This window comes from Geotrypetes seraphini, chromosome 9 (genome assembly GCF_902459505.1).
Source record: "Geotrypetes seraphini chromosome 9, aGeoSer1.1, whole genome shotgun sequence".
Taxonomy (NCBI): Eukaryota; Metazoa; Chordata; class Amphibia; order Gymnophiona; family Dermophiidae; genus Geotrypetes; species Geotrypetes seraphini.
Window position 1 is genome coordinate 59,855,480 of NC_047092.1, and position 25,884 is coordinate 59,881,363.

Below are 25,884 nucleotides of genomic sequence, written 5' to 3' on the forward strand. Positions count from 1 at the left end.
TCTTCAGTTTTTCCTTCTGCAAGCAAACTCAGAAGGTGTGTTCTGATCTGATCTGCTTCTTTGTTATTTTGGGGGTTTTTTATATCAGGTTTTTGAGTTTCTTAATGGCTTTGGTGCTCAGAGGTCCCTTTCTTGGGCTTACTCTTCTGGGGAAAGGATGCGGTCCCATGTGGGTAGACTGTTGCTCCCAGACCAATCTCTTCGGAATACCTTGGAATCAGCCTGCTTGATGTTCCTTAGGAGTTTGGGGTCCGTTCCCCTGGGAGATGCTCGCCTGCTGATTTAATCAGTGGCTTGAGCGCAGGTTGTGGGGGCCCCTGTGTAACGACCCTCTGGGATCAGGAAGCTGGTTGTGAAGCTTGTCCTCCTGGCGCATCACAATAACTTTGTGGGTTGGAGTCCATGGTCAAGGTCTGCCTGACTGGCAGCCAGAAGATCTCCTTCAAAGGACTTGTGCTGAGTTAACCTCTGAGGCAGAAATCCTTTCCCTGCAAGCACGACTGCTACAGACTGACAGGCACCAGAATACACAGTGAGTACTCCCATTTTTCCCTATGGGGAAAATCAAGGGGAGTGGGAGGAGTCTGAAAATTTAATTTTTAGGGTTTTCTGACCCTCCTCTAAAACCTTAAAATCTCTATCATTTATTTGTTGATTTAGATCCAATGGTCTGTTTTTGGCATGAATTTCCTGATGGTGGTGATCTTTTTAAACTTCCTTTTTTCTGCCTCAAAGCCACTCATATTGCCCAGATATCACCTCACATGGATGCCCCAGACCATTCTTGCCCCAAATACTTTTTGGGGGGGTGCAGATTTACTGATTGAGGAGCAGCTGTGTTCCATATGCCTTGGGACATGAGAGGAAGGGGCAGGAGCTTCAGGCTTAGCCCCTATTCAATCCTCCAAGGCCTTGGAACCCCCCCCCCTCCCAATCCCAATCTAATGGGAAGAGATACTGCTCAGAAGGTCTGAGCAGCAAAGGGGCGAAATGCAAGCACATGGTGGATAAAACTATTCCGCAGCCCGGGGTCATACAAGGATCCTCAGGTCCTCTGCTGCAAGGCTTTTCTGAATGCCTTTTATGGAAAGGACCGTAAAGTGCTTCGCTGCATACGAGCGTTCCAGCTCCACTTCGGGGATCCTTGTGCCGGCTCCTAGTCTCAGTGACCCTTTGGAGCAGAACTGGGATGATGGGAAGACTCTTTCCATGCTTTTATTGGCACATGACTTTTCTTCATCTGTGGATGATTTGGGATCCCTGACGGGGTCCGGTGGTCAGGAGTGGCGGCGGATCACTGTGATGATCCCTTGGTGTGTTGCCTTTTCAAATCAGCTTCCTTTTCCCATGTCATTTCTGACTCCCTTTCTACTTTGAAGCTCAATGCCCAGCAGCCCTCCATCTCACAGTGCTTCATTATATGTGGCACTAATGTATAGATTTTTCCTGCTCAGCCAGACATCACCTCCTTAGTCTCTGACCAACTGGAGTCATCTGAAGGCTCTCTAAAGATCTCCACAGTAGCACAAGTAACCAAGCGCACCTCCCTTCCTAGTGAGGGTGGAGTGATGCTAAAGGATGCACTGGACCATAGGGTAAATGTCCTTAAAAGACAGTTTGAAGTGCTGACTTTGGGAATCAAAGCAGCAGCAGCTGCCTCCTTTATGGCATGGGCCTGTTCCACCAGATTACAGACTAGTCCTTCTGAGCTGGGGGATGCCTGTTCTCACGTGATTATGGAGGGAGTGGACTCTGTGGCTGTTTTTTGAGCTCTCCTGGGAGAACAGTATAGAAAATTGAATAAATAAATAAATATCTTGAGTCATGAGTAAGATTCTGGCTTACTCTGTTTCTGCCCGCCAAGTGTTCTGCATTAGACAGTGGGTGGGTAGCTCAGCCTCAAAGGCCACTCTCAGCAGATTACCTTTCAAAGGGCTGATGCTTTTTGGCAAATGGCTGGATGACCTCAAGGTTAGTATGGTGGATTGCCATCCCAAATCCCTCCTGGACAGCAGGAGCCATTGTGCTGCCAGGGGTGGCAGAGGCTGTTTCATGCCTCGAGGAGATCTCACCAATTTTCCTCCAGTTATTCTTTTCAGAGGCCCTTCCAGGGATCAAGAAAAAGGTTTGGCAATTACAAGCCCCAGCAGCCCATGGGTTCCCGTGCTGACTCGGCCTCCAATAAGGCGATTGGTTGTCAGATTTCTGTAAGGAATAGGAGCAGCTTTTGTCCAACCATTGGGTTCTGGATATTATTCGGAAAGGATACAAGATCGCCCTGGCCGGAGAAGGAGGCCAGAGTCTGAACAACAGTGCAACGACTTAGACATTCATGCCAGAGAATAAGTCTCTGAAGAAGAATCAGGTTCAGGTAAATACTCTTTATACTTCATGGTACCCAAGAAAGGCACAGAAGATTGGAGGCCTATTCTGGATTTGAAGTCAATAAACAAGGCACTAAAAGTCCCCTGCTTTTGCAGAGAGACAGTCTGTTCTGTTATAACGGCAGTAGCTCCAGGAGAATTCCTTGCTTGTATCTTCACTTCCCCATCTTTCCAGATCACAGGAAATATCTGCAGCGACACTTCCAGTTTGTGGTGCTCCCTTTCAGGTTGGCCACGGCTCCCCGCACCTTTATTAAGGTGATGGTGGTTGTTCCAGCCTACCTGTGCAAGATGGGTGTCCAGGCGCATTCTTTCCTAGACAATTAGATGATCATGGCCCAATCTCACCTGTGGAGCCTGATTTGGAATATCTGGGAATGCAGTTCGACATGGCAAAGGGCTGTGTTTTTCTTCCCAAGCCACACAATCAGAAGCTCAGGAATCAGATTGTGGAAATCTTGTCTCTTTTGAGCCTCATGGCCTGGCATTCCCTGCAGGTGCTAGGCTCAACAGTGGCCTCCCTGGAAGTCGTTTCCTGGACAAGAGCTCATTTGCACCCGCTCCAGTACTCTGTTCTGCCCAGATGGTCTCCACAGCGCAACTCCCTGCAGACTTTCTCCCCTGGACTGTGGAGGCAAAGCGCAGCTTACATTGTTGATTCCAGAGGGATTCCTTGTCAAGGGGAATGCCTCTCCGAATCAATGTGTAGGTGACACTCATGACTGACACCAGCCTAAGCGGCTGAGGAGCTCACTGCTGCAGTCACCCTCTTCAGGGCAGATGGACCCCATTGGAATGCAAATGGTCCATAAATAATCTGGAACTGAGAGCCGCAGTGGCATATGTGAACAGACAAGGAGGCACCAGAAGCGCTCCCCAATGGAGTGGAATTTCACTTGCAAGCTTTCTTAGTTTCCCACATGGCAGGAGAAGAGAACGTCCAGGCCAATTTTCTCAGCAGGCATACTCGATCCGGAAGAGTTGTTTTTTTCCCAGAGGGCATTTTCCCTCATTGTTCAGAGTTCAGGCAAACCAAACATGGATCTAATGGCCACAGCCAAGAATTCAAAGGCAGATCACTTCTACAGTCAAAGAGCCAAGTGGGGAAGTTCAGGGCTATGATCATCCACAGAATAGCAAACCATCTGTGCCTGGTGGTTTCTGTTGGCTTCAGACTGGCCCCACAGACCTCGGTATATGGTTTGTCTGCAAAGAGTCAGGTGCCTGAAACTGCTGGTTCATCCGAGGCTCCTCAGTCAAGGCCCGGTTCCCATGGAGAATCCAGTACACTTTGGACTTACTGCATGGCTCTTGAGCTAATGACCATGATTCAGGAGGGTTTCTCGGAGGTTGTAGTTACAACTTTCCTTAGAGAAAAGAAGCCTGCGACTGTTGCGGCTTATGCTAAGACCTGGAAGACCTTCCAGTTATGGTGCACCAAGGAGCAAGTGGAGCCTGAGAGGGCTCCCATCCCATTGATCCTTGCATTCCTGCAAGCCGGTCTTGAAAAAAGACCTGGAAGTTTTGTCTCTCAAAGTACAGGTAGCCGGTTTTTCATGCTTTCGGGTTCGGAGAGGCTTGCAGTCTCTGGCGTCTCATCCAGATGTTGGTTTTCGAGGGGGCTCACAACTTGTGACCCCCGTTGTGAAGACCTTTCATTCTTGGGACCTTAGTGTGATCTTGAAGGGCCTGTCCTGTGCTCTGTATGAAACTGATGGAAGCTTCCCTGTTGAATCTTACGGTTAAGACTATGTTTTTGGTTGCCATAGTCTCTGCGAGAAGGATCTCAGAACAAGTCCTCTCATGTAGGGAACAAATCCTCTCTGTTACAGAGCCAGGTGTTTCTCTACACACAGTACCTTCCTTTCTTCTGAAAGTAGTTTCTGCCTTCCATGTCAATCAGGAGCTTCATTTACCTGCAGGTTTGGTGAAACAGGACAAACTTGTACGGAGGCTGGATGTGCACAGAGCCCTACTTATCTATTTGGAGAAGACTAATGATACCAGACGTTCTGATCATCTTTTTGTGCTGACCAGCCACTCGAGTTGTGGCAGGTCAGCTTCCAAGGCTTCCATTGCTAGATGGATTTGCATGGTGATTTCATCTGCCTACATTGCCTGTGGGAAACAGCCCCCTCTTTATCGCAGCATATTTTGACAAAAGTGTAGCGGCCTCCTAGGCGGAGACCCAGGCTGTCTCGCCTGATGAAATTTATAGACCAGCTATTTGGGCTACTCTTCACACTTTTGCAAAGTTCTACAGAGTGGATGTGGCAGCTTAAAAGGTTGCCATTTTGGGTCCTCGGTTCTGCCGGCAGGCTCATCTATCCTTCCCTAGATGTCTGTCATTCCTTTGGTATATCGGCTAAAGTACGGACTCCTGTGTATATGTAACAGAACAAAAGATTATGTTCTTATCTTCATAACCTTGTTTCTGTTAATATACACAAGAGTCCGTACAACCCACCTTGTGCGAACTTTTGATTCACCTGATTTCTGCGTTGGACGTTGCCAGTGCATGTCTCAGGATCTCTTCTACTGTATCTTAAGATTCAGCAGAGGACAGTCTCCCTATTCCATTTCCTTTTGGAGGTTTCTCTATCCCCTACTACTGTACTTAGCAGGTTGGTTCCTAGCTACTCATGTGCGTAATTGATTGTTCACTGTTTGTTAAATGTTTATTGATCACTGTTCTATTTCCTAAGTTTCAGAGCAGAGCAAAATATGTTTATTGCCAGGGAAGCTCCCCATGCTCATCCTTCTCTTTTCTTATGTTTCAGTGGCATTCGAATGCTTTGCTACCAACTGTTCTCCACTGCAAAAAGAGGAGAGGTGGCAACTGTTCTCCACTGCAAAAGGGGAGGGGTTAAAGATCTTAAAATGACACCCTTCTGCAGGTTCTTGGTTAGTGGGAATCAACAGCTAAAGTACAGACTACTGTGTATATTAACAGAAACAAGATTATCGAGGTAAGAGCCTAATCTTTTGTTTTCCTATGACTGTATTTTCCATTTTCTTTTATTGCTAGCCATGTGTGGCCATAATAAAAAATTACTTCATGAGCATTTAGTGTCACCCATTTTGTAGGCAGTCAGGGTTCATGCAGTAATCCTGTGCTAACTAGTTAGTGCTGGAACGCCCCTGAAAAATCCCCTCCCCCCAAAAAGAGGAAAATGTTTTAGTGCATGGATTAGCGCACTAAAGTGGCATTTACCAGAGGACTCATGAGCATATCCAGAGGTACACCATTTTAAGCTTCTTAGGTGCACATTAGCATGGATGCACTTGTGTTAGGTTGGGTACACAACATGAGACATCAAGTGACAACACTTGGTAGTGCAGTGCCCTAGTTGCTTTGTGCAGTCCGGCCCATTCTCCACCTATACCGTATTTTCACGCAAATACCACGCACCCGTATAAAACGCGCACACGAATATAGCGCGCAGAAATCACGATGATTTGCACAAAAACTTTGATATACCGCGCTCACGGGTATACCGCGCATGCTGCCCGACGCTCCTTTCGCCCGCCCTGACTTTCCGTGCGCTGTCCCGACTCTCCGGTCACCCCCCCTGACTTCCGTGCACTGTCCCCCCTTGAAGGTCTGTCCCCATCCTGAAAGCCTGATGCCCCCCCCCCCGACGTCCGATACATCCCTCCCCCCCCCCCCGAAGGACCGCCGACTCCCCAACAATATCGGGCCAGGAGGGAGCCCAAATCCTCCTGGCCACGGCGACCCCCTAACCCCACCCCGCACTACATTACGGGCAGGAGGGATCCCAGGCCCTCCTGCCCTCGACGCAAACCCCCCTCCCCCCCAAGAACCTCCGACCGCCCCCCCAGCCGACCCGCGATCCCCCTGGCGACCCCCACGACCCCCCCACCCCCCCTTCCCCGTACCTTTGGTAGTTGGGCCAGAAGGGAGCCCAAACCCTCCTGGCCACGGCGACTCCCTAACCCCACCCCGCACTACATTACGGGCAGGAGGGATCCCAGGCCCTCCTGCCCTCGACGCAAACCCCCCTCCCCCCCAAGAACCTCCAACCGCCCCCCAGCCGACCCGCGATCCCCCTGGCGACCCCCACGACCCCCCCACCCCCCTTCCCTGTACCTTTAGTAGTTGGCCGGACAGACGGGAGCCAAACCCGCCTGTCCGGCAGGCAGCCAACGAAGGAATGAGGCCGGATTGGCCCATCCATCCTAAAGCTCCGCCTACTGGTGGGGCCTAAGGCGCGTGGGCCAATCAGAATAGGCCCTGGAGCCTTAGGTCCCACCTGGGGGCGCGGCCTGAGGCACATGGGCCCAACCCGACCATGTGCCTCAGGCCGCGCCCCCAGGTGGGACCTAAGGCTCCAGGGCCTATTCTGATTGGCCCACGCGCCTTAGGCCCCACCAGTAGGCGGAGCTTTAGGATGGATGGGCCAATCCGGCCTCATTCCTTCGTTGGCTGCCTGCCGGACAGGCGGGTTTGGCTCCCGTCTGTCCGGCCAACTACTAAAGGTACGGGGAAGGGGGGTGGGGGGGTCGTGGGGGTCGCCAGGGGGATCGCGGGTCAGCTGGGGGGCGGTCGGAGGTTCTTGGGGGGGAGGGGGGTTTGCGTCGAGGGCAGGAGGGCCTGGGATCCCTCCTGCCCGTAATGTAGTGCGGGGGGGGGTTAGGGGGTCGCCGTGGCCAGGAGGGTTTGGGCTCCCTTCTGGCCCAACTACCAAAGGTACGGGGAAGGGGGGTGGGGGGGTCGTGGGGGTCGCCAGGGGGATCGCGGGTCGGCTGGGGGGCGGTCGGAGGTTCTTGGGGGGGAGGGGGGTTTGCGTCGAGGGCAGGAGGGCCTGGGATCCCTCCTGCCCGTAATGTAGTGCGGGGTGGGGTTAGGGGGTCGCCGTGGCCAGGAGGGTTTGGGCTCCCTTCTGGCCCGATATTGTCGGGAAGTCGGCGGTCGTTCGGGGTGGGGGTGCGAGTGGTCCTGCCGGGGGGGGGGGGATGTATCGGACGTCGGGGAGTCGGCCGGGCAAGAGGGCTTGGGCTCCCTCTTGCTCCGATCGTGGATGCGGGTGTGGGTGGGAGCGCGTGCGAGCGGTCGTTCGGGGTGGGGGTGCGAGTGGTCCTGCCGGGGGGGGGGGGGATGTATCGGACGTCGGGGAGTCGGCCGGGCAAGAGGGCTTGGGCTCCCTCTTGCTCCGATCGTGGGTGCGGGTGGGAGCGCGTGCGAGCGGGTCGTTCGGGGTGGGGGTGCGAGCGGTCCTGCTGGGGGGGTGAATCGGGCGTCGGGCGGGGTGGGAACTATGTTTTAAAACTTTGGTATACCGCGCTCACGCATATAACGCGCGAGGGGTATGCGCGGTAGGTAAAAACGCGTATAACGCGCGCGTTATATGCGTGAAAATACGGTAATCTACCAAGTTTCTGCTCCTTAGTACAAGAAGCAATTAATCTGTCATGGGTATTGAAGGCATCAGGGTATGGCTCGAGTGGAGTGGAGGGTTATTATACACTCTAATTTGTGTGTTAACTTCTTAGTTAATTTTAATAAACAGATCTCTTAATGGTCTTTGTAAACTGCTTTGAGCAATGTTTTGGCCAGAAAGGACTGTAAATAAATAAAATTAGTATAATTGGAATGAACTTAGAAACTTGAAAAGGTTTCAGAAAACTTGTTAAAATCTTTTTTTTTTTTTTTTTTTTTACCTTTATAGGACGGAGGTTTGCTGATTAATAATCCTTGTGCTTTGGCATTACATGAGGTCAAGTGCATTTGGCCAAATGTGCCCCTGCAAAGTGTGATCTCACTAGGAACTGGACGGTTTGAGCATGCAAAAGACACAAATGTGACTCATACTAGCCTGAAAGCCAAACTTAACAACGTGATCAGTAGTGCCACCAATACAGAAGGTTAGTATCTTCTTTTTTTTTTTTTCAGAAAGAATATATGCATTAACCTTTACTAATTTGCAGATGATAATTGTTTCAGAAATGATCACTTATTAAAAGTTTATAAAGCAGCTCCCCTGTATGTGTGTGCAGGCTGAAGGGGTATCTCTGAATTACCTTTCGGAAGCTTGAGTCCTTCCTAGGCCTCGAACCATCTTTATTGAACAAAGACATCATGGATCCTGCCCTGCTACTTGGAAACAAACTGTTTGCTTACAGCCAAGATCAACCACCTCAGACTAGCCTTTGAAGGAGCAAGCTTCTCAGGCATTGCTATGTCATCTGTCTTGCTTTCTTAACATCTTGGCGGGACATTCTGTATCAGCCTTGAGAAAGAAGATCCATCTAGAAACCTATTCACTGTCTTTTTGGTGTGAATTTCTTAGCGGTGGCCATCTTGGATTTTTAGCAATCTTTTTTTTTTTTCAAAAGCTTTCACTTTTTGCCTCAAAACATGTTGGGATGGGGTCCTTGGGCTCCTCTGCTCCAAATTCATGCCAAGATTGCACATCAGGAGCGTCTGTGGTGCAGCTGGGAGAGGTGGGAACGCAAAACCTAGCCTCTCCCCTGTCTAAGCAGGTGACAAAATGGGCAGCTAGCCCATTTGGGTGATTTTTCTCTGTTTTCAGGTCCCAGCAATGCTGCAATTTCCACAGAAAAGGATGTTCCGCAGCCTGAGAAATGCAGGTTTAATTCATGTGAGGGTGACTCTTCGCTCCATGGTCAGGAAGCTCTTTTAGATTTATGGCATTTTTGTGCCCTGCCTGTCAGACCAGCCATACTTCTGCGCAGTCCAGCTGCACCTCGGACTTGTCTGTCAGTGGCTTTGCCTCCCTGAGCGAGTCCTATTAACAGAACCTGCTCTATGCTATGCTACTGTTGTTGATCAGTTTGTTGACCCCTGGTTTTCTAGGGATGCCTTTCTCATGGCTGAGGATCTGAGCCAGCATGCTGGTTCTGTGGCTCCTTCTCTGGCTTTCCACCCTGGGAACGATCCTTTAGTTCTGCATTTCTTTAAGTCTGCTGCCTTGCTGAATCTCTTTTTGGAATCTCTGTTTGAGCTCCGTTTGAACCTGTAGCCTGCTCCTTCTGCCTTCTCTCTCATGTGTGGAGTGAGAGCACAGTATTCCGCATTTTCTTGGCATTCTAGTAGTGGCAGTGTGCTCTTGGGGCAGGATCTCTCATAGTAGTGAGGGCCTTGTCGCATCTGTATCCTCTGGCACCTTCAGTGGATTCCTTGGTTGCACAGGTGTCTTAAGTGCACCTTCCTTCCCAGCACAGGTGGAGTGGTGCTCACGGATATGCAAGACCGCTCTGTGGATGTGGTTCTTCATAGACTCTTTAAAGCATCAACCCTGGGTGTCCAGGCTATCTCAGCTGCGTTCTTGTCACTCGCACTGGTTTGTCCCAGCTGAACACCTTGGAGAATGGTGACGTGGAGCTGCCGCCTCAGTTTCTCTTGTCTGGCATACATTCTGTTCCTGATGCTCTGGATGTCCTTATGCGGGTCCTGGTTCAGGTATTGGCATATTGGATGTCTGCTTGCAAAATGCTCTGGCTCAGACACTGGGGCCAGTATATCCTCTACAACTATTCTTGCAAGGCTCCCTTTTCAGGGGCAGTTATTATTTGGCTAAGGTCTGGATGACCTTATGTACTCTGTTATGGACAGATGTTTTAGGGCCCTGCATTACAGCAGACCCAGAACCTTGGGAAGGTTCAGGACGCTTTAATTTTTCATGGCTTCCCGTATTCTCGCCCATATTCCAGTTCCATGACTCAGAGATTTTCCAAGGGTTGCGGGCAGATCTAAAAAGAAATGGTTTTGTGCTAGTCCAGTAAGGTCTTCCAGCACCATCTCCATGGTTGTTTTCAGTGAGCCCAGCAATCTGATTGCAGGTCGTCCTTTTCACCTGGTTCCTTCAATCTTCCCAAACATGATGTCCATCTCCAATGATCTTTCTTTTTCTGACGGTGTGACCAAAATAAGACAGTTGTAACTTGATTATTTGGGCTTCTAGTGACATAGCCAGTTTGAGCTCTTCCAGAATCGAATTGTTAGTTCTTTTTTTTTAAAGTCAATGTATATTTATTGAAAGTTTTGTAGGCAACAAAGCAAATATATAATAACAAGTATCAGTCATGTGAGAGAGAGGCATAATAACAAGCTGAATAAACCAGCATAACATACATAACTAAAGCCCTCTAAGCAATCAAACATATGAACAAAAATCAATCACATGAATAAACCATTGTCTATGGTATGAAAAGTATAAAGAAGGAAGAAAAAAGGAGAAAGCTAAAGATATAAATATAGAGAAATAAGGAGGAAGACTAATAAACATAAAAAAGTAACTAAGAATCAGAGCCCTGGAGGTATAATTTGAGGGATTTCCATTTAGAAAGAAATTGTGGGAATTTGTCATCTTTTTTAGCTAAATATGCTTCATATCTATAAGTCAAACAGACAAGATTCCACCATTGTGTCACAGATATCTTAGAAAGATCTTTCCAGGAATTGAGAAGAAGTTTCAAAGCTAAAGAGATAAGTATGTCAAAGAGGAAAGCATCAGGACGAGAAAGAGGAGATGGGAGAGCAGAGGACTTGAGTAATAGCATTTGATATGATAGAGCTACATCGATATGAAAAAGAGAGCAAATAGTGTTCCAGAGTGATGACCAAAATGATTGTACAGAGGGACATAGAAATAGCAAGTGTTTAAGGGAACCTATATCAGTAGAGCATGTCCAACATTCTTTTGTAAAAGTAGGGTTAATACGGTGTGATTTAATTGGGGTCCAATGAGCTCTATGGCATAGAAAGAATAAGCTCTGGGTTAGGGAAGCTGACCTAGAGGAATGAAAAACAGATTGTAGATAAGAGGACCAGTCACGATCAGAGATAGGACATCCAATATCTTCTTCCCAAGCCTTTTTGACAGAGGGAAGGGGCGGATATCGTAGTTCTTTGAGGAGATTATAAAATTTGGATGCTGCATGACCCAGAGCACGATATTGGTTAGAGAGAGACAATAAAGTCGGAGGCTGACGTTTAACTTTCAGATCATATTGAAGTTTTCGTAAGGCTGAACGTAGTTGCAGCCATTGATAGAAATAAGAATCAGGGAGGCCATATTTAGTCTGGAGCTCATGGAAAGTGAGCCAGGAGTCATCTGAGTGACATAGTGCAGCAATGTCCCAAATCTGATGAGTGGTCCAGGGAAGCCAGAATATCGGTTGTTTCCCAATCAGGAGTTTAGGGTTTCTCCATAGGGGGCAAAAGGTGGATTGAGACCATGGACAGTCTAGGTGGCGGTCTAGGTCTTGCAGAGTTCGGAGAGATGTGAGAAGTAGGGGATTAGGAGGCTTGGTTTGTAGGTGAGTGGATTCAAGGAGTCGAAGTAAAGGTATAGGATGTAAGAGGGCCAGTTCAAGGCGAAGCCAATTAGGGGCTAGTGTAGAGTCAAGGGACTCAGAGGAGTGTAGCCATTCAGTACTTTGTTTTAATAAAAATGCTTGATGGTAAAGAAATAGGTCAGGGAAATTAACCCCTCCAGCCGATTTAGGAGATTTAAGTTTACTTTGCGATATTCTATGAGGTTTATTGTTCCAAAGGAAGTCGAAAAGAAGTTTTTCCAATTGTTTGTAGAAAGAATTAGGAAAGAGAAGAGGGAACATGGTGAACATGTATGTAATTTTTGGGACTACCATCATTTTAAGGGTATCAAGTCTCCCCCACCAAGAAAGATGTAAAGGGGACCAGTTGGATAGAGATGATTTTACTGAGGAAATAGTCTTAGCCATGATGAGGTTCGCTGTTATTTTGAGATCTTTATCAAATGGAACACCTAGGTATTTCATCCCAGTAGATATCCAAGTAAATGGGTATGATGGGAGAGCAAAGGGTGTGCAGGCTTCGTTAAGGGGCATAAGTTCGGTTTTGTCCCAATTGACCTTATATCCAGACATGGAGGAGAATTGAGAGATAAGAACAATAAGAGAATGTAAAGATTGTTCAGGATCAGATAAGTAGAGAAGAATATCATCAGCGTAAACAGATAATTTAAATTCCAATTCAGCAATGGAAATTCCCTTAATAGAGGTGGACAATCTGATATGAGCTAAAAGGGGTTCGAGAGCTAAATTAAACAATAGGGGGGATAAGGGACAACCTTGACGAGTACCTCGTTGTAGTATGAAAGAATCAGAAAGAGCATCATTAACTACAATCTTAGCAGTAGGGGCGTTGTACAGTAGAGAGACCATATGGACAAATTCAGCAGGAAATCCAAAATGTCGTAGAACACAAAAGAGGTAATTCCATTCCACTCTGTCAAAGGCCTTCTCAGCATCAAGAGAAGCTACCAAGTAAGGTTGATCCTTTGACAGAGTGGAATGCAGGATATGACATAATAATCTAGTGTTATCAGCACCATAGCGTCCCTTCAAAAAACCAACTTGATCTCTATGTATAAGGGAAGATATAACAGATTCTAATCGGTGAACCAAAATTTTTGCAAATATCTTATAGTCCAGATTTAGTAGAGAAATGGGTCTATAATTTTTGATTAACTGAGCATCTCTGTTGGGTTTTGGAAGAACAATGATACTAGCTTCATGGAAGCGGGAGAGGCAATTGGGAGAAACAATAATAGACTTATAGTAAGATAAAAGGCATGGAATTAAAGACACTGAAAAAGTTTTAAAGAATTCCGCAGGAAGGCCATCTGGTCCTGGCGCTTTAGAGGAAGCCATAGAGGAAATGGCTCGTTGTACTTCATCTGCAGAGACAGGCTGTCGTAGAGGCTCGTGTTGAGATGTGGCAATAGATGGGAGGTGTGCAGATTGTAGGAAGTCAGATATGGTATCTTCTGAGCAGGTGGATTCCGAAGTGTATAAAGAGGCATAAAAGGAGTGGGATTCCTTAAGTATGTCAGAAGTTTTGGTATAGGTCATGCCAGAAGGTGATTTGATATGAGAAATCCGGTGTTTGGATCTTTGTCCTTTAAGGTAAGAAGCTAGGTGATGACCCGCCTTGTTGGAGGTAGCATAGTATGTAGCTGATTGGCGGAACATGGAAACAGATCTAAAGATCTCATTATGTCTGAATTTAAGCTGTTGTAAAGACTTGTAGAGAGTAGAGTCAAAGGAGTTATATAGTTGAGATTCCAGGGAGTGAATTTCTTGTTCTAAACTATGAAGTGTGGCTTTCTTAGTCTTGAGTTGATGAGCTGTATAGCTGATACATTCACCTCGTAGCCAGACTTTATAGGACTCCCATACAGTAGCATAGTTGGATACGGAGGATTCATTTCTAGCGAAGAAAGCATTGGATTCAGCGGTGATGTAAGATACAAACTCTTCGTTGCATAAAAGTTGGGTGTTCATTCTCCATGAGCGATATGTCTTATCAGTAGACCAATTGAGAGAACATGATATGGCGGCATGGTCGGAGATAGAGATGTCGTGGATAGTAGTGGTAGATGTGATATTTAAAATGTCTTTAGATGTTAAAAAGTAGTCAATCCTGGAGTATGATTTGTGGGGCGCCGAGTAGAATGTGAAATCCTTAGTAGTGGGATGAAAGATTCTCCAAAGGTCGTTCCAGCCATAGGTTTGCATTAAATTGGAAAGAGTCGAGCGGACCCTCAGTTTGGCAGGGCGGCAAAGAGAGGATCTATCAAGAAAAGGGTCCAATGGGAAATTAAAGTCTCCAGCAATAATAGTGTGTTCCGAAAAAGAGGAATGGGAAATGGTATGAAAATCCTGAAAGAAAGAGGGGTCATCGGAGTTAGGTGCATACAGGTTCAATATATTCAATGGTTTGCCATCAATGGTGCCCTCGATAAAGGACCATCTACCCATGGGATCAAAGGAGTGAATGATCAGTTGAAAGTTGAGTGATTTGCGAATGAGAGTAATAACCCCATTTTTTTTTCCCAAGGCGGGAGCAGCGAAGCAGTGTTGGATCCATCCTCCGGTAAGCTTCTGCGCTTCTGCGAGGTTGACATGCGTCTCTTGTAGGAGGCATATGTCTGCCCCTAGATGTTTGAAATATTGTAGTATTTTCTTTCGCTTTATTGGGCTAGAGAGGCCCTTAACATTAAGGGAAACAATGTTTAGCTTGACCATAGGGTCAGAGAGGTAGAAGCTGACATTGGTGTCTCGAACAGATTGCAGGTCCCAAAGAGAGGAAATGCTCAAAGAAGTATAGGTTACGTCTCCGGATCAGAGCTGTAATAGGTTGCAAGAGTGTACATAAATCAAAAAAATGGAAAAAAAGAAGATGGTAAACAATACCAGGCTCTGAGTAAAAAGAAACAATAAGGTGCAGCCATAAAAAACAAGTAATGTAGTTTAGCATATAAAATGGGGAAAGTAGATACTGTAGATGGGGGCACATGTGGACGAGAGACACTTAACATGCGTCCAAAGCCCCAGCCATTAAAGGAAATTCAAAATAGAGTGCATCCAGCCTGAAGCAGATTATTGAAAGCATGTTGAAAACAGCAGCAAAATTCAAGTCATGGCTCCAATGTTGTCATCAAGGTATTTTTGCAATTCAGTGGGCTCATCAAAATTTTTGGTAGAATTATGGTAAGTAATTCTCATTCTAGCCGGATAGAATAATCCATATTGTGCTCCGATATGTTTAAGTTGAGGTCGCATAGCTAAAAAAGCTTTTCTTTTTTGAGCTGTGTTCTTAGAGAGATCAGGTACAAGTAAGATTTTTTTGCCATCCACAAGAAGAGGTTGTTTGACTTTGGCAGTTTGCAGTATTTGAAGGGCATGAGGATATCGAAGAAGCTTTAAAACCACAGGTCTCGGTGGTTTAGATGGTATAGGAGGGCCAGAAGGTACACGGTGTGCTCTCTCTATCTCAAGAGCAGGTGAAAATTGTATGTTTAGAAGGGATGGAAGGAGAGATTGCAGATATGCAATGATATCTTTCCCCTCAGCAGACTCTGGTAAGCCAATAATTCGTACATTACTGCGTCTCATTCGATTAGACATGTCGTCCAAATCTCTCTGTATGAGATCCATTTTGTGCAGACCACGTTGCATGGTTAGGAGCTGGGCATCATGGGCGGTTAGACGTTCTTCTGAAAGGTCCAGCCGAGCTTCTAATTGTTTAAATTGTAAGGTGATTGTGCTAAGCTCCGCTTTAATGTCTGCAGTTGCGGCTAAATTCTCGTGCATAAGACCCTGTAGGATTTGTAGGTCGTGAGACAGGGACGCGTCTGCCACGAGGAGCTTGGTTGAGGCCTTGTCCGGGGACGGCGGTTCATGTTTAGAACGCTTGGATGCGTTCGGAGCGGCGTGGGGGACAGACGCAGCAGATCCGTCTGGCTTATTTGATTTAGTAGCCATTAGGGAGGTTTTAGTAAAGTTTGCTGACCTGATAGGAGCAGATAGAAGCGCCGGATGCCGTTTTTAAAAGTCAGGCTGGAGCGAGTGAACGACCTCTCGAATTGTTAGTTCTTCTGGAGGTCCATACCAGCTACTAAGCTCTAAAATACCTTCTCCCTCAGAGTAGAGCTCTTCTGTTTGTCCTATGCTTTCTTGAATTTTTTTTTTTTTTTGGCTTGAGAAATATGTCCTACAACCTTTGAAAATGTATTCTATTTTCTAGATTATTGTTTGCTAAAATATTAACAATTTGCATATAAAAGGTAAAACAGCACATATTCACCCATATTCATTGTGTTTAAATTGATCTAATTTTAAATGGTCATAAATAGCCTTCTATGTATCCTTTACCATATTAAAAATAGCTATCAGTGTAGGTATCAGAATAAAATTAGACTCTCAGCAGCAATTTCTTCTTAATCCTTCTAGACTTCCCTTTAACTCTTTATAAGAGGAGATAGAACTTGAAAGCTATTTTATCTCAGGAAATGAAATGACTAATGGAGGTGGTTCTTAATGTCTTTCCAGTATCTAATAAAGAGAAAATTCACCTGGTGGTTCTTTTCCATAAATAGTGGCTCTGGATTTTTTTTGCACTGTCAGCTGAAGGGGGGTGGGGGGAATCTCAGCATTCAGATAATGGAAAGGTCCACTGCGTAATATATTCAGATAGTATAAGGGGGGGAAGAACTATGGGGGGTAATTCTGGGGGGATGAGTGATTTCTGGGGTAGAGGGTCCACTAGAATATCAGGGAATTTAGGCGGGTGATTGGGGGGAAAGGGGTAGAGATGATCTGAGGCAGTAGGCTTTTTTTTTTTTTATGCCTGCCATCCTGTCAGTGCATGATCAATTAGCACTCATGCACTGACAGGAAAGACTTTTTTGCTTTTCAGCGGGCAGATTTTTCTGAAAACTCCATTTTACATGGCAGTTTTTTGCATGCCATTAATTTACTGTGTTAAAGAGCAAAAAAAAATGTGCATTCAGCTAGTGTGAGAAGCTGTGCTGTTAGTGCACAGCTCTAAGGTAAGCTTTCTGCATCAGCCCCTCTATGCACTGTAGTTTTTGAAAAGCACTTTTCAAATTGACTATACCTCTAGTTACAGTAGACTGAGTAAGAAAACATCTAGTGAATACATTTTTATCTCTATTACCACAAAAGTTGTTAAGTATATTAGAACCCTAAACATGCTTTGGACATCTTAGTAGTACATTATATTTATAGGTAGCCTTGATGCATAAGAACATAAGATTTGCCGCTGCTGGTTCAGACCAATGGTCCAGCAGTCCGCTCACACGGCGGCCCTTAGATCAAAGATCAGTTCCCTATTTGAGTCTAGCCTTACCTGCGTATGTTCTGGTCCAGCAGGAACTTATCTAACCTTTTCTTGAATCCCTAAAGGGTGCTTTCCCCTATAACAGCCTCCGGAAGAGCATTCCAGATTTCTACCACTCTCTGGATGAAGAAGAACTTCCTTACGTTTCTATGGAATCTATCCCCTTTTAACTTTAGCGAGTACCCTCTCGTTCTCTCTACCTTGGAGAGGGCGAATGATCTCTCTCTAAGTCAATTCCATTCAGTATCTTGAATGTTTTGATCATGTCCCCTCTCAGTCTCCTCTTTTCTTTTTTTAAATTTTTTTATTCATTTTTACATATTACAACAAGTTTAACAGAAAAAGACATATGATCTTATAAATACACACTTGATTTTCCTTAATATAACATTTAAAATACAACATATCATTCTATAATCATATTCTGTAATATCTTGAATATTATGTAATACATCAAATATGTAAAACAATTAATATTAAAATAGAAAACCTTCCCATCACCTCCCCACCCATTGCAGAAATACCAACCTAATACAGCAAAAAATATTGAGAAATTCATATATATTATGAGATGAATAAAATAATACCCACCCACATCCCTTCTTAACAATGTTTTACTTTGGGAAAATGTTATCATTCATTACAAAAATCTGCTAATAATCCCCAGATCTTTCAAGGGAGAAGAGGCCCAGTTTCTCTAGCCTCTCATTGTACAACAACTCCTCCAGTCCTTTAACCATTTTTGTTGCTCTTCTCTGGACCCTTTCGAGTAGTACTATGTCCTTTTTCATGAACGGCGACCAGTGTTAGATGCAATATTCCAGGTGGGGGCATACCATGGTCCGGTACAGCAGCATGATAACTTTCTCAGATCTGTTTGTGATCCCTTTCTTAATTATTCCTAGCATTCTGTTTGCCCTTTTCGCCACTGCCGCGCATTTTGCGGACGGTTTCATTGACTTGTCTACAAGTACTCCCAAGTCTCTTTCCTTCCGAGTATAGCACCAGACATCTTGTATTCGTGTATATAATTTTTGTTACTGACATGCATCACCTTGCAGTTATCCATGTTGAACCTCATTTGCCATTCCTCGAGTGTGTTTATGCAGTATGCATGTGACTGTTCTTATACCCCAAACATGATTTCTTTAGGTATTTTACCTCATAGTACTGAAAAATAATCTTATACTGTATATGTTTACATATTGTTTTAATGATCATTCTATGCTCTGTTTTTAATAGTTGAAGAGAGCCTTATCAAAGGTTGTTATTATATGATGAAGCACTGTGAGAACTCTTTGAGAGATTCCTAGTGTTCCTTGGTATTTTAGTAGTGTTGGTGTGTTTCCTGATTTCATCACCTTACCATCTCTCTTGTTCGTGGTACATATTTTCCCCAGGGGGTATAAGAGTGCACTATGACTAGATTGTTTCCAACAATTTCATTTCAGCAATTCACAGAATACAAGAGACTTTCTGAAATGCAAGCCATGCTGACTTCTGGCAGGACAGTTTCATAGATGTTGCTACCGATTTTTATTTGGTATTTGTTATACTTTATTTCATGCACATGATCTTGGCATGACTGTAGTGTATTACAGTCAAGACAAAGTTAACAAAATAGAAGGTATCAATTGGGGAGGGGCAGTCATACCATATCAAACTGAAACAAAAAGGAAACTACCTAGTTGTGGATATCATGCCAACCAAAACCTGGAAAGACATGATAGAAAAAAACAGAACTTTAAGCCGTTTTTATATTTTAGAAAGGGACTTCCTATAGGCAGTTCCAGGGGGCAGGCACTCTATACAGCTGGAGCCAATAAACAGCAAGTGGCCTGGTGTGTAGAATCCAAATGAATTACAGATTAGGGGAGAGGAGATTTCCAATAGATTCATTGAGGCTTTTGGCTAACTATGCTACCATTCTTTTCTTATTGAACCCCTTAGTCCTTTTGTTTTTTCCCATACATGTTTTCTTTTCTGTATTTATTGTAGTTCTCCCCCTATCCTTTTGTTCTTATTACATTTATTTTGTGTCTTGTTCGTCTGAGTATATTTCGTCTGTTTAATACTGTCGTTTTTAATTCTGTTTTTACTCCTATTTTATTGCTGTAATACGCTTAGTATTTTGATAAGCGTTTAATCAAATTTACAATAAACTTGGAAACTTAGATTGGAGCATTGTGAAAGCCACCTTGCCATTGCTTAGTAGTCCTAACCACGTGCAAATAACTGTGTCACTAAAGGAAATTAGGTTTCAAGGAATGTTCACAAATCTTGTTTTATGCAAAAAAAAAAAAAAAAATGAGGGACATATAGCTGAGCATACTAATTAGGAAATTAATGCTGATGGTTGGAATCCTACAGAGGAGGAAAGCTAACTTTTTGTGCTGAAGCCAATAAAGAAGTCAGTAAATTCATAGATGGGAATTGCCACCAGAATCCCAGAATAAGTTTGAAGCTGTTTTTCTAAAATTAATTTGAATCTGCTTTTACCAGTGAGCAAAGGGCTGCTACCCTGGGCTTCTACATAAAGGGGGCCCAGTTTATATGGAATTTAGGAGTTATATCACATTTTTTTAAATTGTTTGAATTTTTTTCAAACAATACAATATCCAAACATAACTTCAGGAGACATTATACAGATATCCTTATATGTACCACTCGATTATACAATTTTAAATAACTTATATGCAGACAAATCTTCTCCACTGTTGGTGAATTACATTGACTCATCTATTACATTCTCCCTGTATCGTGTTCTCTCACCTGCTTCACTTCCTCCATGTGATTCAAGTAGTCAGCAAGATATTGTTTCACCTCTACAAACTGTTCAGAAATCTTCATATTTTACATCCAGGGCTTTGACCAGGCATTGTAAGTGCTGCCACCAAAGTCTCATTTTCTTGTATCGTCAGCTCTGCTGGTGGACTATCCACCATCAATTGCTCTCAATTTTTCTTTTTTTCCAGCTTAGATGCCATTTTGCATTGCAGTTTCACTAAATATTTGTCAGTAAACTATTTATTTATCCAATTTAATAAAAAATAATTATAAGTTTTAGTTGTGTTGATGAAGATACATAGGAAAGGACCTGCTGAGCAGATCAGAAAAAAACATCCTGACTGGCTTACTGCATCATACAACCTGATGTTGCATTTTTAAGACAGAGGGGCATTTTCAATATGACATCTAAATCTGAGTTTAGATGTTTTGTGGCACACACACAAAAATCCAGTAGCAAACATGGCCATGTTCAAAACTGGAAAATGTCCATCTTTTTGTTTAGAAAATGGCCATTTCTCAGATGTTTTTGCACAGTGCATCTATCTTTTTGAACCATTTTCAAAAAGAAGCACAAAAGAAAATCACACAAAACAAGCCATTGCAAGTAGGAGGGGCCAGCATTTTTCGTATACTGCCACACAGACATCCCAGCAGAGCAGTGAGTCACCCTATGGGGACTTCAGTGAACTTCAAATAAAAAGTCGTCATATCTCTCTTGAGCCCTCCAAAACCTACTGGATCCAATGGTACACCACACCAATAGCCCTTATGCCTATGTCACCTATATGTAGGTACAATGAGATTTGGGTGGATTTTGGAAGACATTCATATTCCAACATAAAAGTAATAATTAGGTGGGAATTTGGGCCTGAGTCCCTATCTCTATAGTTAATTGCATCGCCCTCTAGGCTACTCCAGGAACCTGCTTGCTACTCTAATAGGACTGCCCATAATATCTGAAACTGTCATACGGACAGGTATGCAGTGTTTCATTTACATCTTTTGGGGGTGGGAGAAGGATCATGCCTTCATCCTTCCATAGTAGTAACATAGTAAATGATGGCAGATAAACACCAGAATGGTCAATCCAGTCTGCCCAACCTTACCCTCTCTTTAAATTACTGATTTCATTTAAATTTTCCTTTTTCTTAGCTATTTCTGGGCCAGAACCCAAAGCTCTGCCCAATACTGTGCTTGGGTTCCATCTACTGAAGACACTGTCAAAGCTCATTCCAGCCCATCTAAACTATCCCAGCCATTGAAACCCACCCAAGCCCATCCTCAACAAAATGGCTATATACGGACATAGACTGTACAAGTCTGCCCAGTACTGGCTTTAGTACTTCAATATATACTATTATTTTCTGATTCGAGATCCTCTGTGTTTATCCCATGCTTTTTTGAACCCTGTGACCGTTTTCCTCTCCACCACCTCTCTCGGGAGTGTATTCCAGTCATCAACCACCATCTCCATAAAGAAGAATTTCCTTACATTACTCTTTGAGTCTACCACCCCTTAACCTCATATGTCCTCTGGTTTTACCATTTTCCTTTCTCTGGAAAATATTTTGTTCTACGTTAATCCCTTTCAAGTATTTGAACATCTGAATCATATTTCCTCTGTATCTTCTTTGCTCGAGAATCTCGGTGAGAGGGAGAATTAGAAGGCCTTGAGCATGCACAGATGCATGCTCAAGGCCCAGCAGAGGCAGGAAGATCTTCTAGCGGCACCGGCACGTCCTGTGGGTTGCGTGCCGGTGCCAGACGGGGGAGGGGGGGGTAAGTTCAAGTTGTTCAGGCAGGGGGTGCCGGTTCGCGCAAGGGGGGGTGCTGGTTCGAGTGGAGGGGCCTTTGCGAATGGGGGGAGCGATATCGGGGGGAGGGGTGTGCTCGCAAATCGAATTAACACTCAGTTTGCGAGACAAGTTTTGCGAGAATGTTTTGCTCGTCTTGCAAAACACTCGCAAACCGGGTTACTCGCAAACTGAGGTTTGACTGTATTTCCTTTGATTACTCTGGAACCTATCACCTCTTAACTTCATCCTATGCCCTCTCATTCCAGAGCTTCCTTTCAAGTGATCCAATTCTCTGGTCACCCAATCAAAAAATTCAATCGGGTTCATTTGGCACGATTTACCTTTAGTAAAACCATGTTGCTTCGGATTCTGTAACCCATTAGGTTCTAGGAATTTCACTATCCTTTCTTATAGCAGCACTTCCATTATTTTTCCAACAACCGAAGTGAGGCTTACTGGACTGTAGTTTCCCGCTTCATCTCTGTGACCACTTTTGTGAATAGGAACCACATCCATTCCTCTCCAATCAGCAGGAGCCACTCCAATCGCCAGAGATTTGTTGAACAAGTCTTTAATAGGACCTGCCAGAACCTCTCTGAGCTCCCTCAGTATCCTGGGATGGATCCCGTCCAGCCCCATTGCTTTGTCCACCTTCAATTTTTCTCTTTCCCTTTTCTTCTCTCTCTTCCTTCCTGCAGGTGCTGAACCTCTCTCCCTTTCCTCTGTCACCTCTCCCTTCCCTCCAGCTCCAATCCACCCACCACATGGACCCAGCACCTGTTTCCCTTCTCCCCACAATCCCCAGACCAGATCCAGTAGCTGTCTCCCTTCTCTTCAGCTCCAGCAGCACAAGCAAACCCTTCCTTCCTTTGTGGGTGTAGCAGCAGCCCCCCTTCATGAGTCTAGCAGCCCCCCTCTCTCCCTATCGTGGGTCCAATAGTCCTTGCACACTCCCTCCCTAGCTCCCTGAACACTGGCGGCAAAAAAACAACAACAAAACAAGCACAACAAAACCATGACTATCCTGGGTTGGCCCCTTCACGCCTCCCAGGGCGGGCCTATCAGCCAGTTGGAAGCTTCACGCACACAGCGCTGCTCTGGAAACCTTGCCTCCAAGTCATTCCTTCTGATGTAACTTCTCTGATATGTACTGTGCACCAGGGCCAGCCTAAGGCATGAGATAGGTGAGGGACTGGCTGAGGAGTGCCAAAAGCCTGTCTCACTGACTCATCTTGCACAGTGGCAAGAGCTTGCTGCTGTGCATTCACCAACATTCAAAAGCAGGCAGCAGCAGAGGAGGGAGAGAGCACAGCAGCAAGGTCAAAACAACACATTTGTCCCACTGTTTAAAGAACAGGTAAGGAATGATGCTGGTGGCTAAACTGGCTTGGAAGAGAGTTGATACAGGTGGATGGGTAAGAGGAACTGGCTAGCTTGGGTAGCTGCTGCTGGCCCCAAAATAAGAGCTGGTTCAAGGCGCCGCCACAACCCCTTGAGCCAACCCTGCTGTCGCATGTGCATCCACATTTATTGTGCATGATTGTGGTAAAGACCTTTTTGGTGTAATAAGTGCAGAGGATATAATGGACACACCTCCAACATTTACGTTGTAACATTCACATTTACTATGCCTTAATAGCAAAAATTAAGTGTAAATACAATGTAATTTTTATATGAAAGATAGTACATCTTAAAATGGAAAGTGTGGTGCAGAAGTTAAAGCTACAGCCTCAGCGTCCTGAGGTTGTGGGTTCAAACACATGCTGTTCCTTGTGACCCTGGGCAAATCCCCTCACTGTCCCAGGTACATTGGATAGATTGTGAGCCCTCCGGGACAGACAGGGAAAAATGCTTGAGTACCTGAATAAATTCATATAAACTGTTCTGAGCTCCCTTGGGAGAATGGTATAGAAGATTGAATAAATAAATATACAGAGGTTCTTTTACTAAACTGCACATTAAAAGGGTTACCATGGGATGTGTGCTGCCATTCCTCAGTAAAGTTGACCATTTTAGCATGTATATACTGTGTGCTAAAATTTTCTGAATTTTCTCTAAGGGGGCATATTTAGGGGTGGCGAGTTAGCATGATGGTGTTAATTAGCGTGTGAGGCATTGCTGCATGCTAGTTGATTAGCACGGGGTTAGTGTGTGGGCCCTTACCACCTATAACATAGGTGTTGGTAAGAGCTCACCTAGTAATTCTGTATGGCTGCGTGCCAATGCTAAAATTAGTGTGTAGACCTTAATTAAGAAAATGAGTCAGTTATTTTTCTGCTAAGGCCCGAGTGGTCTTAGCGCATGAAGGCCACTTTTGCCGTGGCTTTAGTAAAAGGAACCTATAGTGACTGGAAAAAATGGGATCCCATCATTTTTTCTAAATAACCCAAAAAGCCCTATTAATTTGAGACATTTCTGATTACTTTATTTTTCAACAGGGTGGTGCTTCAGCACACTGAACTTAACCAGTTGAGCTTTTAATTAACGAAACCCCAGAATTCATTGAACCAACAGCTCAGTGGCAACAGAGACTTTGTAAATATGTCAAGGTTGAAAGAGGACACTTTGGTTCCAAATTATGAATTAACTAAGTAAAACCCAGTATACTAATGTATTTTCAAAGGTCATACTAAATATTTAAATAATTGCAAAGTATTTTTGAAAGTATGAAAAAGGTCCCATTTTTTCCAGATACTGGATATTACTGTAATAGGAAACTGAATGGGAAGTTTAGAAAGTCCTGACATATCTTGATTGCTTTTAAAGGAAAGCCTTAACTTAGGTCTTATTGGATAACATTTTGTGGCAATTAACTTTAAACAAAAGATGAAGCTATACTGTTTATTTTTTTATGATCTAAATAAGAATATATCTTTTATGTCTCAAAACAGAAGTTCATATCATGCTTGAAGCCCTATTACCACCTGACACCTACTTCCGATTTAATCCTTTTATGAATGAAGGAATAACACTGGATGAAAACCGCAAAGAGAAACTCAGTCAGTTGCGGTTGGATGGAATCAATTATATAGAAAGAAATGAAAAAAAGTTGAAAAAAGCAGTCAAAATATTATTGCAGGAGAAGACAGCCCGCCAGAAAGTTAGTGACTGGCTCAAATTGAAAACAGATATGTATGAAGGCTTTCCATTCTTCTCCAGATTGTGAAATCTGGTTAAACAAATGATAATGGATTTTTGTTTTGTATAAAGCTTATACTCAAAATTTGGACCAATACGTTGGATCTGTGCAGACTTGCTTCATGTATAAGTATACTTTCCAGCTTTAGGAATGATGGGGAAAATAGATGCTGGAGTATATTTTCTTTCATTAAACAGATCAAGTATTGGTTATTTATGAAAGAATACAATTTTATGATACTTTGACCTTTCTTCTTATGATTGATAGTAAATTTTATCAAGACACTGCTGCTGTTTTGATTTTTGTACAATTTTATTTGGAAATATTTATTAAATTCCAGTATTGACTTGTGTCAACTAAGCTATTGATAACTGTGATAGATGAAATGCACAAAATTTATATAGATAGCTTTTGTGATTCATGAAGCAACATATTTGGATGGTTTATAAATGGTCTGGTATGAAAGTCAATCAAGCATTACATTTTTCCCTGCTAATTTGTCTAAATAAATCATATGTATATTTAACTTTAGAGTATTATGCTTATGTTTGAAGAGGAGTATACAAGTTAATACTGAATTTTGTAAATAAAATTGAATGCAGCTCTTAAAACCTTTAGAAAAATTGTACAAAAGGAAAGAGAGGTTAATTAAATGATTTATTTCTGTAAGCGTTAATTTACTTTAAAAATGTTTGTTAAATGAGTCACTTATTCCTGTGCAATCCTATTAGAATGAAATGGTTCTATGGGGTGAACGTAAAACATTGTTTTCTCTCTTCAGTCATGCAGAGCCACCTCATTAACTGTAGACGGTATGTACAGTCGCACAAAGTACTGTTCAAGAAAACTTCAAAGGCCTCTACTTTTAAACTACAATCCCAATTGTCTTTGTAGTGCAATAAGTGTGTCATTCTAGACTGTAGGGCAGAAATGCCCACATTTTTTGAGCTTGTGAGCTACTTTTAAAATGACCAAGTCAAAATGATCTACCAGCAATAAAATTTAAAAAAACACAAAGCATACTATACGCAGAGAAAATGTTAATTACCATTTATATTCCGCGGGTTTTCAAAAAGGTCAAGGCAGATGACTTTATGCAGT

At 43.9% G+C, this 25,884-nt stretch overlaps 1 protein-coding gene across 4 annotated transcripts in view; it reads left to right on the top strand.

Annotated features, from left to right (window-relative positions):
* PNPLA8 (patatin like phospholipase domain containing 8) overlaps nucleotides 1-25,060 on the top strand; it is a 163,541-nt gene extending 138,481 nt beyond the window's left edge. For all 4 annotated transcript variants that reach the window (XM_033959135.1, XM_033959132.1, XM_033959133.1 and 1 more), the window contains 2 exons: nucleotides 8,075-8,270; nucleotides 24,536-25,060. In XM_033959135.1, the coding sequence (XP_033815026.1) occupies nucleotides 8,075-8,270; nucleotides 24,536-24,810 (471 nt within the window). In that variant the 3' untranslated portion in view covers nucleotides 24,811-25,060. The remainder of the gene's footprint in view (nucleotides 1-8,074; nucleotides 8,271-24,535) is intronic.
* The last annotated feature ends 824 nt before the right edge of the window (nucleotides 25,061-25,884 follow it).